At 40.0% G+C, this 20,655-nt stretch overlaps 1 protein-coding gene across 1 annotated transcript; it reads left to right on the top strand.

Moving 5' to 3' along the window:
* Positions 1–2,135: 2,135 nt before the first annotated feature.
* Positions 2,136–19,249, top strand: MASTL (microtubule associated serine/threonine kinase like). The gene is made up of 12 exons (XM_042044033.1): positions 2,136–2,363; positions 3,057–3,194; positions 4,719–4,858; positions 5,607–5,695; positions 7,509–7,615; positions 7,963–8,098; positions 8,686–8,858; positions 10,040–11,275; positions 12,068–12,206; positions 15,481–15,594; positions 15,681–15,782; positions 17,214–19,249. The coding sequence occupies exons 1-12, from the start codon at positions 2,169–2,171 to the stop codon at positions 17,369–17,371; spliced, it is 2,727 nt and encodes a 908-aa protein (XP_041899967.1). The 5' UTR covers positions 2,136–2,168; the 3' UTR covers positions 17,372–19,249.
* The last annotated feature ends 1,406 nt before the right edge of the window (positions 19,250–20,655 follow it).

Below are 20,655 nucleotides of genomic sequence, written 5' to 3'. Positions count from 1 at the left end.
AAACCTAAAAGGTGATGACCATTTACCTGGATCCACCCCATGAAGCAGTTTTCCACATAGCTGTACAACGGCCCATGCTGCCTCAAGGGAAGGGAGCGAAGGCATTACCCTCTCTCCAGTGAGCTCAGGCTGTAGTGGAGTACACGCTCCTGATGCACTCACATTGCTGGCATAACCTGATGTCTGCACAGGATGCCAGCACAAGAAGCAACCCCCCCTTCTCTCAGCTGTGTTTTTCTGCTGGCATTGCACCCGGTGAGACACACCTAAACTAACATTGCAGAGTTAAATGACAAACACAGACAACGATACATTGCATTTCATACCATTTCAAAGCTAATTTAAAACATGCTTTCTACATTTTCTCATTAAATTGCAGGTATTGCTGGGATCTGTGGGACAGCAGCTCTCTGTCACACATACAAGCAAGGCGTGGTCTCTGAGCAGGGTCAGATTATGAGTGATGTATCTCGGAGCAAAACAAGGGCCTAATGACTAATCTGCTGTGTGAAAGGAGAGCCACTGTTCTGTGCTGACCTCTGCAGGGACAGCTCTTTGCTGGTGCACAGGCTGCAACAGAACAATTAAAATCAGTGTGAATGAAACATGAACAGCAATGTATATGTGAAAGCAACATAAAAGCAGTAAGGCAAGGGTTAAAAAAGTGACCAAGAACACAGCTGAGAGCAGTAAAACTGGTAAACACTGAGGGCTGTGCAGTGTAAACAGAGCAGAAGGCCTGTGCTCTGGGAACAGGAGGATGGCAGCTAGGTCAGAGTAAATTGTAAATGCCATCCCTGCCCCTGCTGTCACAAGAGGGAGGCAGAATGTAGCCATGGAGATACCCAAAATAAGGAAACCAATTGCAAAACAACCCTGCCTAAGATAAATAGCAGGTGAAGTAATCAAGAATTGGTGGGAAGCAACAGATTACATTAATGTAACTCCTGACCAGTAATGACCCACCCAGGGAGCAGTTTGCCATCACCAACCCAGAGAATGCCAAGAGACAGTAAGGGATGAACAGCAACAGTGATAACTGGACAGGGCGTGTTCTGTGGCACACAAGCCCTCCCAGCTGTACCATCTGGACACTGGTCTTGGACCTATCAAGTATGCAAGTGTGAGAAAATCATAGAAACATAGAATATTCTTGAGTTGGAAGGGACCCATCAGGATCATCGAGTGCAACTCCTGTACCTGCACAGGACACCACAACAATCACACCGTGTGCCCCAGAGTGTTGTCCAAATGTTTCTTGAACTTAGATGTGAGTGAAGCATGAGAGAAAATGATAATGTGGGCCCAAAGTCAGTTGTTTCTTTCTAAATAAATATTATCTTCCAGTTCCTTATGTCTCACACTGTCAGGAAAATCAATCCACAAACACCAGAGGTTTATGTCGAAAAAAGAGACAGAGGAGTCCTATTACTTTATTCGGCTAGAGGGAGACACCATGGGGCATTTCCCATGGGGTCTCTCAAATTTTTGGAGGGCGCAGCCTCCTATTTATCGTAATTTCCCAACCGCATTTCCCTCTTTCCCCATTGGCTGAGGTACTCGAGAGGTACAGACTTCCCAAAATGCCTAATACCTACGACTCCCTTCTAATGTATAATACCCCCCCCTTAATTTTAATTCTTACAGAACTTACGTTTCTTCCCGTTGTTTCTTTCATCTCTCAATATCCAATTTCATTTATCAGCAGACCTATAGTTTATTTGTAAAGACAAATTTCTTTCCATTCATCAATCAGTGGAATCATTCTCATTGTTTCTTTTATCTCTCAGTACTAGTTTTATCTTCCAGCAGGCCCACAGCTTGTTTGTAAAGGCAAGTCCCTCGTTCCTTTCAACACCAAGCTCTGTTGAATTCCTACACCTTCAAGCCTCCCATGGGAATGAGGGAACAGTACCTGCTCCCAGCAAGTTACAACCTAGTGCCAAACAGGACACCTAGATGACCACCCGGGCAGCGGTCAGCCAGCCCAAAGGCGTGTGGACAGTCACGGGCACGCTCCGAGCGCGGCGCAGGACGGACCGGCCCTTGGCCGGGGAACTGCCGCGGCCGCCGCGCGGGGTCTCGCGAGAGTGCCCGCTGCCCGTTGGTGACGGCGCGGGCGGGGCGGGGCCGCTTTGAATCGCGGCGGGCCCGGGGCCGGCTGCGTCATGGCTCTGGAGCGGCCCGAGGGAAAGCGGGCCGGTGCTGATGGTCCCGGCGCTGCCACAGCCGCCGGCCCGAGGCGCGTCGAGGTGCCCCGGCCCCCCTCTATCGAGGAGTTCACCATTGTGAAGCCCATCAGCCGCGGCGCCTTCGGGAAGGTGTACCTGGGCCGCAAGGCGGGCCGGCTCTATGCAGTGAAGGTGAGGGGTCGCCGGGGTCGCGGCGCTGCCGCCTCCGCTCCCGAGCAGTCCCGTGCGGGAAAGGAGCGCCCCGAGGGGACGGGGAGGTGTGGCCCCGGCAGGAGCCCCCGGGTCTCGGCGAGCGGCCGCCGCTCGGGCACACCCGGTGCCCAGGGACGCGCTGTCAGCACGGCCGTGTCCCGCTCTCCCCTCGCTAAAGCCCTGGAGGGCTCGGTCAGGGGGCCTCTGATAACGACAGCTGCTTTTATAACTACTCCAAAGAAGGGGAAATAACGACGAAAACCTCAAGCCGCCAGAGCGCTGCTGGCTTCTCGCTTGTAAACAGTTGCCATAACTGAGCCCCCTCAGCTGCTGCACCTTCCCGGGGGCGAAAGCACCCCACCTTGGGGGCAAGACGAAAATAAACTATAAAAAACGTTCGTATTTTTAAAAAAAACAACAAAAATCGTTTTGTGTTGTTACACCAAGGACTAAAATCTAAGCTTGTCATTAGTAGGAACTTTGCCAATTATTTGTGCGAACTTGACTTTGTGATTAACAGGCTTATAACAAGCTGCACAGTACACAAAGAATAGGAAACGTAAAAAAAGTAATGCATAATAGGCGTTTCTCTGCAGAGCTATATGTCTATACCTGGTTTTATCATTAACATTTTAAGTTTAAAGCATTTGTGTACTCTGTTTTGTTTTTCAGGTGATGAAAAAAGCAGACATGATCAACAAGAATATGGTTCACCAGGTGCAGGCAGAGAGGGATGCGTTGGCTCTCAGTAAAAGTCCATTCATTGTGCACTTATACTACTCACTTCAGTCAGCAAACAACGTCTATTTAGTGAGTAAAAAAATGGCTGTGGTGTTTTATGGTAGTCTTGAAAATTGAGTGTGTACTGTAGTGATATCTGAAAACATTTTTTAATGGTATTCCTTAGTCACTTTTACATCTTTCTCAGAGTGGTTGAACAAGTAAAATATTTCTCTTCCTCTGGTATCTTTGGGCTCTTTCCACCCATGTTCCCCTCTGTTACAGGAGAAGCTTTTCTAATAGCTACTCTGTCTTAGGATGTGTAGAAGTCTTAGGGAAAACAAGAAAGCATTCTGTTCAAGCGGAATCCAAGTGACTGAAAGGTACTCCATGGCTCACTTAAAGGAAATCTATTTGACTTATTGCCTGTGGTCAAATTTTGTTTTGGTTGTTGGCCTACATGACAAGATGATAACTGAGTGGCAGAACTAAGTACTGGTCCACACAGAGCACTGTGGAGCACAGCAGGACTTGTGTATGGCTTTATATACTGCCTCCACATAAGGATTCAGACTGTCTGCCAAATGTCTGGCACAATTTGTGTGGATTGCTGTAAGCACACACAGGGGACAGCTTGATGAAATTTGGAGATAAGGTTGCTATGCACTCCTATAATGCATTTTGAGTGTAAACAAAGGCTTCTTTTTCTGGAATCTCTGAAATGATGCATGGAGTAAAGGACTTCAGGGTGACAAATTTGTAAAGGAGATGCTAGAATCATGTCTGAGTGTGTGTGCGTGTATATATATACACAGATATAACGAATAATATTGTATTTTGGAATGTAAGTACTGGTGAGATTTCCTGACCAAAACCCCGTAAATGCACTCTTGGCATCAAAGAGTGAGTTTCAGAAGCCCTGCTGACTTGTATTTTATTTTGAATATGACATGGGCCATCATAATGTGTCTGCATAATGGCTTATCTGACGTGTGTATTCTTTTTACTCTCTTTTTCACGTGTTTTAAATGCACAGTAGCTCTCACTGTTTGCGTTTTTGACAATTTGTACTTATTTCATAAAGCTTAGGTCTGAATTAAATATTGTGTATAAATGATTGCAAGACAAAATACTGAGATACTATGATTTGTATAGAACAGGTGTTCTTTGGCTTCAGGCCTTGAGTTTCCCAGTACTTTGCATTTCATTTTCTGTAATATAGAAATACACAATGTTAAATTAAGTATATATTAATATACTGATATAAATATGTTAAAATACATAATATTTAATATAGAAATATATAATATAGCATTTTTGCTGTAGTCAGCTCTCAAATAGCTGTACTCAGCTTTTTAATTAGCTTCTAAGAGTAATCTAGGCAAATAAAATAAGCAAATGGTCTACAGAAAGAAAATGTTTCATGTCTGCTGTTACTTGAAACTTTGGTTATTTTACCCAAGTGAAAAGTATTGTGTAGGAAATGAGGTTTGCACAAAGGTACTTCTATCTGCTTCTGCTCCTTGAAATAATATTTTTCTAGGGGTGAAAATTACTTTGTATTCTACTTGCAATTTTGAAATGTGTTTTAAATTTAAAATACTTGAATGACAGGTGATGGAGTACCTTATTGGTGGAGATGTCAAATCTCTTCTCCATATTTATGGATATTTTGATGAAGAAATGGCTGTTAAGTATATTTCTGAAGCAGCATTGGCTCTTGACTATCTTCATAGGCATGGAATAATCCACAGGTGAATTTTTTTTTTTTTTCCTAACAAATAAGTATTGGTAGTTTGGGGTTTTTTATTTTTCCACTCTAACACATAACGGTCACCATTTCATTGTGGCAGCTTCCACAGGTACCTCATTTGCTAGAGCTCCTGAAAGCTCTTTTTGCACTTGTGCGCTGCAGCGATGTCGTGTAACAATGGCTAAAGTCAAATCTGTCCATGTGTGCTGAGCACACAAAAGCATGCTGCTTTCCCTTGCCAGCTCTTTCCCAGTCCAGTGGTGTATTAGCAGCTGTGATGGTTCAGGAACCCTCTGGGTACTGCACTCATGTGCCTGTAGGACAAAGGGACACTGACTACCCTAAAGCTCCCCCATAGTGAGAGTTCTTTTTGCATTCAGCAGTGCTACAGAGAACACACATGAAAACTTTTACTAGAGGTTTGCTTGTCACCTGTAGGAGCTGCACATTAGTAAATGTTATGATGGTGGTATTTGTGAAGGTTACTTGTTGAGCCTGCTGAAACACAAAATTTGCAATTCTTGACATGCACACTGGTTTTTACAAAGCCTGAGATGTTTGTGCCATATTTAATGCTAAATATATTTAATTCTTTTAGTGTGTTCCACAAACTGGAATCTTCTGCTGGCTAAGAGATGTTACTGTGAAACAGCTCTAACCAATGTTTTGTATTGAGTGTTTCTGGTCAGTTAACTTTTAGTGTTACTCAGTGGTCTTTTTGCTGACTTCGACTATATTCGTATTTTCAGAGATTTGAAGCCAGACAATATGCTCATTTCTAATCAAGGACATATAAAGTTGACAGACTTTGGGCTATCCAGAGTTACTCTGAACAGAGGTAAGAGTTGTCCCTATCCTTTCAGTTATATTAAAATGTATTTTTGGGTCACATTTCTGTGTTCTTGAATGCTTTGCATCCCTGTAGAGGGCAGCTTTCAATTGAATAAATGTACATGCTGGAGTAATACCTGATTTCTCATAGGTAGGTACTGATTAGCTATGTGCTAGGAAAGGGTCTGCTCTTTGCATTGCAGTTTGGAAGGTAAAATATTTATTCTTTGGGACAAGAGTGTATGAAATATGATCTGGAGCCCTTTCTTTGGAGGGATGTGGATTTCAAAGTTTTCTGAAGTCCACTAGGAGATTTCAATGGGTGAATGAGTAATTCTGGATTGTTCCTGTTTCTCTGACTAATTCTGCCCTTCAGGTCATATCTCTCAGTCCTTGTATATATTAATTTCCAATAAATTAACTGGGACATTCCAGACATTAATTTGAGGGACGGGAGAAGGTGCTAAGTCCTTAACAGAAGATTAGATCAGTGCTTTGGCATCTGAACGTTCTCTTTTCAAGAAGCAGAAAATATAGCTGAATAGTCATGACTATCTGGCACAGGCTGCAGGTCTTAAGGTGAATAGCCAATTTCTGAACTGGTTTGTACCTCCTAAGCCAGATCATCCAAACTTATGCTGCACAGCACCAGTTTACGTTTTTTGAGACAGCTGCTGGAGGGTGCATCCTTTTTATGTAGTTAAAGGAATGTAGAAATTCAGAGTTGTCTGTGGAGTTTGATTCATGGTTTTAAGAATATAAAGGAAAATCCTAAGTATTCTGTATTTTTTTGATATACTGCTTTAACTGATGTTCTAATGGGACAGGTTATTGTGTCTAGTTGAACATTATATGGAAGCTTTAAAGCTACTTACTGCTAGTGAGCAAAAAAAGGTAACCAAGGTTGAATTTTCACCTATGAAAAAATCTTCCGTAGCTTTTTTGAGATGTCTTTTGGAGAGTGTTATGATCCAGTTTTAAGGTTCTTAGAAATGCCTCTGCCTGAATTAAGGTGCAAATGAGACCATATGCAAGTGATATAGTAAAGGTTTTATTTGATGTTAAATATGAGAGAGAAAGGAAGAAAGAAGTAGAAAATAGGTGGAGGGGACAGAAAGAGTGACAGGGACAGAATAAGGAAAATATCGCCACTCTGTGGATCCCAACAATGTCTCCAGCTGGTCTTGTGGTGGTGAAGGTTCCCCCCAAAAGACAGAGTCCGATGGGTATATCTGCTCACAGCAGACTCTGGGTCTGTTGCACCACGTGCAGTCCTGTGGGGCCAAGCCTCTCACATAAATGTCCTGTGGATGTGCCCTGTGGGGTTGGGGGTTCCACAGCTGGGCCGGTTTGTGTAATCGGAGGATGGGTGTTTATTGCCTCTCACCAGAGGTTGCACCAGGCACCCAAAACCTCCTCCTCCCCCCTCGGTTGGGGGGAGTCTGTGTAAACCTAGCTTCTGTGAGCTGTGCTCTCCCCCCACCCCAAACTCAGCTGGGGACAGTTGTAGCTGGTGGCTTTGGCCTTTTGTGGATGCACACCTTTCCCTCAGCTGATATCAAATTAGAAAATGTAATGCTTTTAGCACAGTATGTTGGAAAAGAAATTGGACTTCTACAACTTCTGTATGTATAAATTTATGGATGTATAGGAAAAAACAGCTTGGGTTGAGTAAGAATGTACAGGTAAGTCTTCAATTGAGTATGTGACTAAATTTTTTCTTCCTCTTCGTGAAACTGAAGTAAATGTCTGTAACTTTGCCTTTGTTTAATATCAAAATGAAAACCTGACCTATTTGATTTTGGTTTTTTTCTCTGTAGAGATAAATATGATAGATATCCTTACTACCCCATCAATGGCAAAGCCAAAACAAGACTACTCACGTACTCCAGGACAATTGTTGTCTCTTATCAGTTCTCTGGGCTTTGTAAGTAATTTTCACTGTCTTTGAAGTACTTCATCCTTTTAGTTTATTTACTATCTTAAATTCAATATGGATTTCAATTAATTCAATAATTAATTTAATTAAATTAAATTCAATAATTCTTGCATCTCTTTTGGCAGCTGCTGAAATGACTTACGATATGTTTAGAGTACTTTGAAGTTCTGAAGCGATTACCTTGGACTGTATTTTGAATTGCTGACTTGTAAATGGGCATGGCCAAGCTCCAATGCAAATATAATAAAGAATGGGTGAAGTTACACTCTCACTCCTAGATTGAGAATTTGTTCAGACTCCATTAACTTTTAACTGTGCTTCTTTCTGCTTGTTAGTATACTCCTCCTGTTGGAATGAAAGTGCCAGGGCACAATTCAAGTCAATCATCTGACAGTCTGCATGGAGTGGTTTCTCCTGTACCTATGGCCCAAAAGCAAAATACCCCTCTTTCAACTAAATTGTTCAAAACACGTGAGTATACCAGGCCTTGTGCTGAGGAATACTCTGGCTGTAAGGTTGTGGTCTTTTAATTTTATGTGAGTAGTTTGGACCCACTTCATAAAAAGTGTGATTTCGTTGGTGTCTTGCTGTCCACCATTCCTCCAGTGCCTTACATCTGACATGTGTTCACTGACTCTACTTATGTCATCTTCTGAAGTGGTTTTGTTTGGTTGGATTTTTTCAAATTATGACCCCTGAATTCAAAATTATCGTTTAACATTTTGCAGGAATAGTGTCAGTTCTTGGCATATTTTCACTGAAAATTGTTTAATGTAGTATGGTTTCATTTAAATTGTCTTATCTTGCTGCTTTCTCATTTCTAACCTGAAATGAGAAAGAAGGCAGCTATGCTGCTAATGTTTGTACTGCTTCTACATTCTTGGCAAGTCCCTAATTCCAAAAATGCGTGAATTGACTGCAGGAAAGATGACAAGAGAAATTGTTGTCACACATAGCGTTCCATAGCTTCCTTTGATGTGAAAGCTTAACATAGTGTGAAGTCAGTCAGTATTTGTTGTCTGTTTGTATCAACATTTGAATTTTTTTTTTCTCTTAAGATCTGGATAATCCTCAATTGACACCTGTGATGCCAGTGAGAAGTTTAACTCCTACTCTGCTTCAGTCAAGAAAAAGGTTTGGTACCTCCAGTGCCAGTAGTCAGTCTCACACATACCTGTCCAGTGTGGAATCAGAAAACTGCAGCAGCCCTAAGTGGGAGAAAGACGTAGAGGTCAGGACTGTTTCATCTTCCCACTCTCAATTAAAATTAGTTTGTACTTGTGTATGCAGTGTTGCAAACGTCTTCTACTTACTTGCCTCAGTTATTTCAAGTGTTGAGAAACTTTCCTAGAGTAGAAGAAACAGGGGTTATGATTCCTGTTGAGGAGGGTTTTGGATCAAACTGATATAACCTTTTTCTTCGAACAAATATTAGTCCTCTGCAATATAACAGGAAAAGCAAATGCTATTGAGCCTGCAACAAAGGAGTGAAAGAGAAGGCTTCACTCACCATCACTGGTTTAGCCCTATCCTGCACAAGGTGGGCATTGCTGGGAGCAGTGGCTAGTTGGAAGCTCTTATCCCTATAGCTTTATTTGCTCAGCATTGCAGACAAAAGAATTTCTTCAAAACACAGAACTTGGGAAAATAATAAAATACAGTTCAAACTTCTACTAGCTCTTAAACCTGAAAGAGTTTAATGATTTTATTACTGAAGGGTTTTGTATCAACTAATCTAACACCAATAATTACAGCTGATAATATTTTATCCTAAAATATTTTATCCTATTTTAAACTGTTATTGAAATTCTGCACAAACACAGACCTAAAAGAAAATGCTGCTGTGCTATGTAGTTCCTTGCCATGATTCCTATTTAGAGCATACAAACCAACTTATATTTAAAACAATTTATTATTCTGTATCTATCTGTTTCTTAGGCCTTGGTTTTGGTATTGTACTATCAAAACATTAGTAATATCAGATTTTCCTTTTGTCATCTCTGACGTGTAATATACCACAGGGTAGTATGATGGGATTCTTTCCTTTGGACTTTCTTGGAAATGGAAAACTTCGTAGCTTAACTTCTTAACGTAAAATCACTAATAAAGCTTCAATTGCTCGATTGTTTCATCCTTAGGCATTTAAAAATACAGTATTTTCTGTTTTATTCTAGGAAGCTTATTTTATGTTCTTAAAAGAAGCCCAATTATCAAGTTACCCTTATTTGGTTTTGACTTTCGTATTTTGAACTATGGTTTTTCACTGGTAGTAGTTAGAAAGAATGAGTAATGCTTGCAAATCTGCGTTTCATTATGGAGGTTGTAATAAAGTATTTCACACGTATTAAACATTGCTATAGTGCTGTAATTGTATTTTTCTTGATACTCAAAACTTAATGTGCTCCTTTGCAGCAAAGTGAAGATCAACCTTGTTCTACAACATGCAAAACCAGTAACAGTGGGTCAGCTCTCCTTTCAAATGTTATGTTGCCAAATAGCAAAGGTATTGAAGTTTTAAAGAAAAAAGAACTTGAGTCTGCCATTTCTCCCATTTGCAGCAATGATTCTGGCAGTAGGCAGAAGCTGGGAAGTGAACATTTGAATATAGCAGATACTCCCGTGAGCACTCTGGGTGTGAAAGGCATAGTGAGAAAGTGTATTTCTGAAAATAAGATTTGGAAAGAAAAAGTCTTTGTAAATAAAAGAGACATGACTAATGAAACAGCAGAGACTTCCAGTCTACAACAGTCCCCTTCAAGGCAAAATGAGCCTGTCAAAGAGGAAGAAATGTTTGAAAAGCCAGGTGTAAAAAGAAGCTTTGAATCAGTTGACACTAGTCCTTGTCAGGAACTTAACTATGTTAAAAAAAGCAATGCAGAATATAAACGTGGCTGTCAGATCTCTGAATTTCCAGCAAACAAAGGGACAGGTTTGACAACCGAAATTCAGTCCTTAATGCTTTGTAATGATGGATGCCTGTGTGACACCTGCAAAAGCAAGAAAGAAGTTAAGAGTTTTATTAATAACCAGGAAACAGTAGAAAGATTGCTTACTCCAACTGTAGCCAAAAATCTTCTGTGTGATCTGGATGCAGACTGTGGAAAGGATGATGAAAAGGAGTACATGAACTCAAGTTTTTTAGGCACTGACGATGAAAAACCTTTGGGAGTCTTCAGTGCAGATTCTGACTTACTTCCTGAAGTGTCTGTTACAGAAAGCCATCTAGAAAAGCAGCTTTTAGATTTGGACAAAAGTGTTAAAGACCTCTCCTTTGAGGAACCAAAACCTGAAGCTGTGCTAATAACATCATCAGAGTCCCGAGATGCCTCACAGATCGGAGAGGGGGCACATACAGTCCAGGACTGCAAGCCATTACATCAGATAAAGGATAATAACCAGAAACACATGGAAGAAACTTACCTTGACACAGTATCTTCTCCTTCAGAAAAGATGATGGAAGCACTGAGTCTCTTAAAAAAAAATGCTGTTGTTTTTCGGAGTTATAATAGTCCAATCAATATATCTAATGTATCTGATCCATGTAGCATGGCTTCCTTAGATATAATGGATCTTTCACCTGCTTGCAGTGGCTCTTACCCAACAGCTATCACTCCATTACAGAAAGGAAGACCATATCAGGTCTATCAGGTAGGTAAGGAGACAGGTAGAAACTTTGTGCGTGCATTGGACATTAGGGACCTGAAATTATTTCAGTTGTAAATTTAGGGAAAACTTGAGTAGTTTGAGGTAGTCTCAAAATTACCTTTGCAGACAGGGTTCATTTACTGCACTTGTGTGGCCAAAATGATAATTTCTGTAAGAGTTTAGCAGTAGCTTTGTGTTCACTGTTTGCCTTTGGCTCAACAGGCATTGACTGTCCATCCCTGAGACATCTTTGTAGTTACAGTGAACAAAGCCTGTGCTGTTTTGTCTCATTCTGCTTCTAGTGCAGTGTAGTGTTTACTGTGAGCATTATAGGTTGTGTAATGTAATGGGAAGTCTTTGATTATTTTTTATCGTTTTTCATCCTGCACCCTTCCCAGGACAGTCTGTAAATGCTGTTCAGCTGCTCCTAACTGCCACTGTACCTGCTACTTTCTCTTTTTTTATGCTGGTAAAAGTGATGGTGTAATGTATACTCTCAGATGCCAGTTAAAAGCCTATTACAAAGATTGATGTAAACAGTGATAGCTGCTGTGGATGTGACACTGGAGGAAGAACTTAGGGAAAAGTTTCTCAAACAGTAGGCATCTTTATGCTTCAAGACTGTTGAGATAAAGCAATGGAAGCACATTTCACACATACTTTGCAGGGAATGTTTTGTAGCTTGTTCTTGACTTGAACTTAAGTATCAATTATTACATCCATGACTAAACCTGGAGATGGGAGTTTCTGAGCTGGTTTTGTTTGACATCTGAAATCTTTGTCCCATCTTTTAAGACCCCTCTTCGGGGGGATGCTGGCACACCATACAGGACTCCAAAGAGTGTTAGAAGAGGAGCTGCCCCTGTAGAAGGTGAACGCATCCTGGGGACCCCAGACTACCTGGCTCCTGAGCTGCTTTTGACACAGCCTCATGGTAAGACAAACCAGCCATTTGTAAGTACTTGAAAGGTGACATCTTTACATTTCTAAATGTCACTAGAACTGTAAACCCTTCAAACAGTAAGATTGGGAATTCTTCAAAAATAGCTAGTGCGAAGCTTTTGCCATCATGAATGGCTGTGTTTGCTTCAGCTGCTCCTTCCATTCATTTACTGCTTTCTTATAACTAGAGGTCTTGGTAGTCCATCAGTCTTGCTTGCTGCCAGTCAGCATTGGAAGCTGCTTTGGCAGCCTGAGACCTGTATGTGGCTTAGGAGTAACAACTTGGTCATCCTGAGTGTCCTTAAAGATTCTTTGGGATGGGAAAGGAGGAACTTAGTGAAATTTTGGAGTGACAGGATTATGCCTCCAGTTATTTTTAGAATGTCTTCTGTGTTTATTGATATTAAAGTGTTATGTGAAGCTAGACAATTTAATGAAGTTGCCTTAAAATCAGTTGAGTTGAGTGACCTCATGAAACACTTCAGACATCTGACAGGATCTTCTATATAAGGGTGCAGCAGTAGCTATCAAATTTTTGGAGATTGGTTTGTTTGTTTGTTTTCAAAATACTGTACTAAAATAGCACAACTTTGAAGGGCATAAATTTCTTTGTCTCAAATTCTGAGATCCACTGAGATTAACAAAAAGTCTGAAATGGTTTTCTGCTAACTTGCAAGAAGCATTAACAAAAATTAAATGCAGCGTATCTATCTCCTATACAGTTGTTGAGGTATAATTGCATTTTATTTCCCTGTCAAAAGTATGCTACTATTTTGTAGAGCTACAAGTCTTGGGAAAATTATATGAGAGAGAGACCTTAATTGAGAGGTATCCTGTGGAACAATAAAATTCTGCTAATATAAATTAACTGAAACTCCATGAAGAGATTTAGCAATTTAAAATTTCAGAGTGTAAAAACTCTGAAAATACTAAACATATGTAGTTGTTGTTTTGCACTTCCATTTAGGATTCCTGGTTATCTGGCAGATGTTGAAACTGGATAATATTTTGGAAATGTAGTCAGTGCTACTTAGACAATGTGAAACTTGGTCACAATGTGATTTCTCTGTGGTTACTGGGTTTTCGGGACTTCAGTGAAAACTTGCAGAGTCTGGGGTTTATGTCAGGAAATTACAAATTTCCCATTACTTTCAGCAAAGCCAAAGGGTTTTTGGAACTCCAAATTTTCCCTCACTAAATATTTCACATGCTGAGATGCTTGTAAATGTACTTTTAATCCTAAATTAATTGTTACAAAACTATTTTATTTTTGTTTCTGACTTAGATTTAACATTACCATCTTTCTTTATTGTGGAATACCACCTTAGAAAAATATCTTCATTCCTATGCCTTCATATCGTACTTGATATTCAATGTTCGTATTTGTTATGGGTTTTTTGGCAATAATTGTAATATTTTTACTTCATTGTCTTTTCATATGCAGGGAGTCTCATCTCTGGTGAGTTTTCTATATTCTGTGCAGAACTGAAGTGTTCAGTGTAACTGAACAGTCAAAGTATAACTGGATTACAATTTCTGAGAACATTGTTTGGGTGAACAATGTTTCTATATAGAAAGACATGTCCAGTATTCCTCCACATAAAAATGTGTGATGCTCACAAGAGTCAGGAAACATCAGTATTAGTGTGACTAAGCTATCAGGAATCACACATGTAAGCGGGTACTTCAGAAAGAAAGTCAGCATTCTGAAATTGTGTAACAGGAGGTAAAGCCAGAGACTGTTTTTCTCATTGCTGCCTTTCACTTTATTGCAGTCAGTCTGATTTACTTTGTCTCTGGGCGAGGAAGGCTCAGGTGCTCAAGGCTTGGTGTTATTGCTTCTTTCAAATCGCAGAATCTCAGAGTATCCCAAGTTGGAAGGGACCCACAAGGATCGAGTCCAACTCCTGCCCTGTACAGGGCAGCCCCAAAAGTCACACCTGTGCCTGAGAGCATTATCCAAATGCTTCTTGAACCCTTGTCAGGCTTGGTGCTGTGACCACTTCCCTGGGGAGCTGTTCCAGTGCCCAACCACTGTCTGGGTGAAAAAGCTTTTCCTAATATCCCACCTAAACATCCCCTGGCACAGCTTCATGCTGTCCTTGTGTCCTGTTTAGCAGGGATATGGTAGGAGTTAATCTAATTTTAGTTAGACTTTGTGTGGGAAAAATTGCTGCTGAAACCTGGTTATTACATTGTTCAGAGTTGTGATCTTATTAGACTTTGACTGGAGCTGGGAGTATTTTACTAAACATTCAAGTACTCTAACGATGTGAACTCAATGCTTTGATGTGCTTAGCTTGGTGGGGCACTCTTACTGCTGCTAAAAGTTGCTAAAAGTGTATTTATTAGATTACTGGTAAAACACTTTGGTTTTCAGCATTTCTAAACATTACTAAACAGTAGTCTTTGTGAAATGGCTCAAAACATTCATTTTCTTGGAGCTGTCTTAGGTTTTTTTATATGCCAGAAAAGCCAAGAACAATTAGATTTAGTTCAGTTTTTTTTTTTTTAAACAGCAATTGTGGCATCTATTCTTTTTACAGTGGAGTGGGCATGGCTTGAAGATGCAGAAAGCTTAGAATGCATGCAGCGGTGTCTGGGATTGCTTTGGCTGCTTGTTTTGATGTAGATAATTAAGAGATTGGCAAAAGGGACAAACCCCTGGAAAGTAGAAAACCAGAACCATGTAATTACAGAGCAGAGATAGCTAGTAACTACACATTGCCCCAGTCAATTCAGTGTAATGGAAGGTAATGCCAGGTTCATGTGTGCTGGCTCGTTTCTGCAAGCTGTCTTCATGATGTTCACAATAATTTAGACAAATGAAAATTAGATTCAATAGTTTGAAGTTTGGGAGACTTTTTAAAGAACCGAGAGAAAGGCACAGGCGGCAACATGGAGTGTTCATCCAGACTCTAGAGCAGTCACGAGGCATCTGTTTCTTATCACAAAACAATCTCTTGAAGAGATTCTTGAACAATCTCTGATTTCTCTGTGATGGGAGTTGATAATTAGACTGTTACTAAGAGCCCTTTGGTTTTATCAGTAAAACCCAGTGTTATCTATATTGAATTAAGGAGCAGAGTGGCTTTAAAAAGCCTTTTAATATTTCTAATCTGCATGAATATTAAATACAACTTGTTTTGTCTCTTCATAATTTTAAAGAAACTTGCAGAATTTAAACAGTCCTCAGTTTCTGCTAGTCTTCAAGTCTTTGCAAGTATCATTTGTGTAAGTGTAATGATGTGGATTTATTTTACCAGGTTCTGCTGTGGACTGGTGGGCCCTTGGAGTTTGTCTGTTTGAGTTTCTAACTGGAATTCCACCTTTTAATGATGAAACCCCAACACAGGTCTTCCAAAATATTTTGAAAAGAGGTAATCTGTTTCATTAATCATGGTAAATGTGCATTTCCAATATTTTATGGTTTGAGTTAGCAATTCATTTGTATCTTTGTCTGTAGATATTCCCTGGCCTGAGGGTGAAGAAAAGCTGTCTGATAATGCCCAAAATGCAATAGATATTCTTCTAACAATTGACACTACTAAGAGAGCTGGACTGAAGGGTAAGTATTAAAATTGTTCTTTGCAACTAATTGCAAATTTCAAAGTGGTGATCTCCTCCTGAAACTTAGACTAATAAACTTCAGTGCCTAACTAGGTTCCATGTATAGTACCACAGAACTTAACAAGTTGTGGTATTTTCTGTATTTCTTGGGGGACTTTTCCTTTTTGAACAAGGTAATTCTGGGGGTGGGTTGTTTTGTTGATTTTTTGGGGGTTTTTTTTAGATTGAACTTCTGTTTTGCTTTACTGCTGTTCTGCTATGCATTTTTAGTGTTTGACATCTGATGTACCAAAGTTTTCTCTTATCTAATTGGTATTTAGAATTTTTAACCTAAATGACATTGGGAACTTTGATTAAAAGATGATAGTTTGGGAGAGAAGCCTCCTACAACAAAAAGTTAATTCAGAGAGAGTGTTTTTTCTTAGGAATCAGCCTGTCTTTGCTGAATGCATAGAAGAATACGAAGTTGGACAATACTTACTATACAAAGTTTGCTTTTTTTTTCCCTTGTAGAAGGGCTTAAACATTTGCTATTGTTAACAGTGGCTATGTTTTATTTTAAAAAAGTTGATAACATGAAAGAAATTTAGAGTGAGATATTTTGGAAATAGAGAAAGAAGTCACTACAGAAGGAAATTACTATGGAAATGCTTACACATAAAGAGACTAAATACTAGAAGCTGAAATCGAACCAAATCAAATTAGTGAAGGCACAGGATTATGAATTAAGATTATGTCAACAGAAAATCCTGTGGCGTTAGTATTTCCCAAAAAGCAATTTGAAAATGTTTTAGTTAAACACAAGTTATTGTCTTTATTTCTGGATTTTAGAGTGAAATCTAATTGCCTGTCAAGGACAGAAATTTAAAATAGATGACACAATTGTTTCTTCCACTCTGACCTTCTTCGACAGTCATTCTTTGTCAAGACTTAAACTATATCTGGCCTCTTTGTCCAATTTATAGTCCACTGAAAGGAAGCTGGATGAGTAGTTTTTAGGACAACCATTCAGTTTTTCTCATATCTAAGTTTCCATCACTGTCATCTTCTCTCCCCTCTCCAAGATGTGTGCTCTCCCTTTTATTGCTACAGCATGAAGCCTTTTGCACTGGGAAATCCCAGTTATGTTGTGCTGCTGTGCTTCTCTAAGTTCAATCTTTCTGGGTAAGAGCAGCTTTAAAGCCACCTTTGGCTCTGTGCACTGTGTGGAACAGGTTCCCTGGATGGGGCTGGCAGTTACTTGTCATGCCAACAGTTTGATCCTACTAAAGTTGGGGATAATCAAAGCCCAGTTGCAATTTACACTTCTATGAACTTCTAAAAAAGGAATATAGAGCAAATCTACTGACAGTTATAGATGAGGGAACAAAGTCACTATGGGGCTTGGACATAAATAAGTTTATAATGCTTATGTGAACTTCTGTTTCAGAGCTGAAGCATCACCCCCTCTTTCACGGGGTGGACTGGGATAATCTCCAGAATCAAACTATGCCATTTATACCTCAACCGGATGATGAGACTGACACCTCTTACTTTGATGCTAGAAACAATGCTCAGCACCTGACTGTGTCTGGATTTAGCTTGTAGCATCAAGATAAGTGAACATTCTCTGTGGTTTTGCACACTTACAGGTTGTCTTGTAACCCTAGTTTGGTCTTAGCTAAGTTTCCTGGCCAAATTTAGTGTGTTTCAAGTTACCAGTCTATTTTTATTATAGCTTCCTTTATTCTAAAGTGAAACTACTGTATGAAACTGGTATCAAGTGCCTTCATCCTACTTTTTATCTCACTGCACCTTACTAAGAGGCCAGAGCATTGTGTTTCTTGGAGCTAATAACGCTTGGCAATAATGGGGCTTTTTAATAGCAATCAGTTATTCCAGTTAGGAAGTGTGGCATTATTTCCCAGCTAAACGTAATATGGAAAGGATATAAATGAATTCTAATTGTATCTAATTAATAACTTACCTATTGGTAAGTTCAGTGTGGTGACAGGCTGGGTTGGGAGCAGTCCTTTCTGATCAGTGTGAATATATAGCCACTGTGCAAAACTAGTCATTTCTATTCAAGATGGAAAATTGAAATCTTAATGCAGCATTGAAATGTCTTGTCTTCTGTTTATCTTATTCCCCGGAAGGGACAAGAAGATACAAAAGTATTCCAAGTTAACACAGCTAGAAGTGGCACATGAGACTGGCAGTAGTTCCTCTGGTTATTATCCTTCCCTGGAGAAATGGGGCAGGGAATGGATACTTGGGGCAAGTCTGTTAAACAACTGCTCTGCTCAAATTGTTGCATTGTAGCCACCTGGGCTGTAGGAAACTGGACTGAACATACATTTTAGTAGTAACTGGTTTTATATAGAAAATGCCCAGTGTGTATGTGCTCACTTGTGTCAGATGACAAGTGACAGGTGATTTTTCTGTTTTCTGACAAGTAGTATTCATACTGAAGCTGCCAAATATTGAAGACCATAATGTATTGCAGACTAACAGACTGTTCTGTAAACTCACAGCCAGAGACTGGGTTTTGACTAGAACATAAGATAGAAGTGTATATTCTGTATTATAAACCTGAATTAGGGGGAAGTATATTTAAATTTATCTTTAAATGCAATACAAAACTTCTGTCTGCTAGGTTCTAGAAGTTTATTTGTACATAATCCTGTTTAAATAATCTTCAGTATTTTTCTTGCATAGATACCTCTAACTTAAAGAAGATTTTAATTTTTCAGGTTTATACATGTTAGATAAAGATCATTTGTGCTAGCTGTTGTTGCCAGCCAAGGGCCATGTGCCAGAAGCCAAGCATTTTGGCACTGATTTTTGCCAAGTGGCTTTTGGTTTCGTGAACTGACCCTTTTTGTAGTGCTAGTGAGTTGTCCCTTCATTACCCTGCTTCCTGGAAGACAGGATTTATTGATGGAATTCTGAGCAACCATTGTCTGTTAGGCTTCCTGCTGTCCCCTCAGGTTGTTGGGAAAGGAATGGGGGAATGGTGAAGAAAAAGGAAGTTTCCTAGAAAGATCTAAAGAGAGCTGATTCTTAATAGCTCAGAACGACCAATCCCAGCTCTTGTGTGATAGCTCAAATTTGTGAAACAGAATCTTGGCAAGTTGCAAAACATACAGTGAATCTCACTCCTTGTGCTAAGGACTGCAGTTTCAGAAAACTTTTAAATTGTTCAGTCTCACTGAAATTGTTACATGATGGAAAAGGTGCAAACAAATTAATGCACTACTGAAGCAGTATTCATAGACAACATTCTCTGAAAGTGATAAGAAGTTCTTTAGTGGTTTTCCTGTGTACAGTTAGAATGTATAAACCGGGGCAGGAGGGTACCTTAATCACTGGTATTTTATGCAATTTATTCTTCCATTTCTAGTAGTGTGGTTTAAGAAAGCAAGTCTTAGAAGAATTATCTATGATTACATGTTGAAGAAATAATATAAACTGAACACCACAACAGCTTTGTCTTCAGTGCTTTACAAATGGTTACACCTGTTGCCATTTGGCAGTATTACACATTCCCATCAAGGTGGAAGAAACTTTTTGCACTGATAAAATCTTTTCTAACCTCTTGAAATAGTTCTTAATCATCTACAAGGGTCAAGTAAGCTTCTATAAAAACTTTATTCTAAGATTGTGAGGTATCTGCCAGTTGATTAATGCAGTACAAAAACATAGACTATGTAGAACAGTAAATAAGCCAATTGACAAATATGAATGTTTATTGTAAAGTTATCACTACACTGCTGTCCAAAATTTAAATTTTTCCCAATTAGCCCTGAAGATATTGCAATACCCTGTTCTCTTCATTATCTTGTATTTATCCTGGTTATAGCAAACATGGAGTTGAATGTCAGATGTTGATTGTTGAGATTTGTGATGTGGTGTTGCGGTTCTATTAGATGGTAACATGCCATGACCTTCCCAAAAGTGCCTCCAAGGAAGCCTCTTGGTGCAGCCAGCACACTTGCACACACACACAACAGACAGCCAGCTAAAACAGTCTGACGATGAATGAGCAGGAAGAGTTTTCGCATAGGGTTCTACAGGAGAGATTTAATGCATCCGCACTTGTGCAAGGTTTCAGAGAAGTCCTGGGGCAGAGCAATGGGGGGTCCAGGGTAAGGGAACTAATCGAGAAACTCTGAGGGTGTATCAGGTAACAAGGGTTGTGGTGGCCAATGGAGCCAACCAGGGGAGCAGAACTGGGGTACATTAACATAACAGAACAGAGCATTCTGGGGGGAAGCTTTTGAGCCACCATAAGCTGGAAAGGAACCTAGGACTTATCTCACCGTAGGACTCCTTTTGTTCCTTGTCTAGCAGACCCACCGGCCTTCACTACACCCCTTCTATATTAATTGAAAGGGCTTTTCCTAGGGATCTCAACAGCAAAAGTTTTAAGCAACTGAACACACACAAACAACTAAAATTATTAAAACAATCCATAACACAACTTTCAACAGGGAAGCTAAGCACCTCGTGAGTCCCCAGTCTCCCAGCAAGCCCTCAAACCACTGAGGTGGTTTTTCTTTCTTCAAGTCTATGATTAAGTATTTCATGTTTTGGATGCTGGCATGGACGCTTTCGCTGTATGTTCTCTTTGGGCTTCACTACCAATCAAGCATCCATGGCCAATGTTGCCAAGAGCATCCAGAAGAAAGTGGTGAGGCAGGTGCTAGGCATCATGGTGTTGGGTGCGGGTAAGGGCTTGGGTAGCTGCTTCTGTAGGGGTTTTCAAACAAGATTGTTAAAAAAAAATTTGCAAAGTTTCAGGAGGGGGGCCTTCCTTTCTCTCCCTCTTTGCATTTCCCTTTCTTTATTAATTAAAAGCCTGGGAAAAAGGGGGTGGTAGTAAGGTGACA

The sequence above is a fragment of the Corvus kubaryi genome, unplaced genomic scaffold, assembly GCF_017639235.1.
Source record: "Corvus kubaryi isolate FWS band 111438036 unplaced genomic scaffold, C.kubaryi_AGA036_p1.0 37398, whole genome shotgun sequence".
Taxonomy (NCBI): domain Eukaryota; kingdom Metazoa; phylum Chordata; class Aves; order Passeriformes; family Corvidae; genus Corvus; species Corvus kubaryi.
The sequence above is the reverse complement of the archived record's forward strand: the minus strand, read 5'-3'. Positions and strand labels throughout refer to the sequence as shown.

Coding starts and splice junctions, on each gene's coding strand:
- MASTL (XM_042044033.1), top strand. CDS start 2,169: ATGGCTCTGGAGCGGCCCGAGGGAAAGCGGGCCGGTGCTGATGGTCCC. Junction 8,859..10,039: donor AGTGGGAGAAAGACGTAGAG/GTCAGGACTGTT, acceptor GCTCCTTTGCAG/CAAAGTGAAGATCAACCTTG. Junction 15,783..17,213: donor TAAGAGAGCTGGACTGAAGG/GTAAGTATTAAA, acceptor CTTCTGTTTCAG/AGCTGAAGCATCACCCCCTC.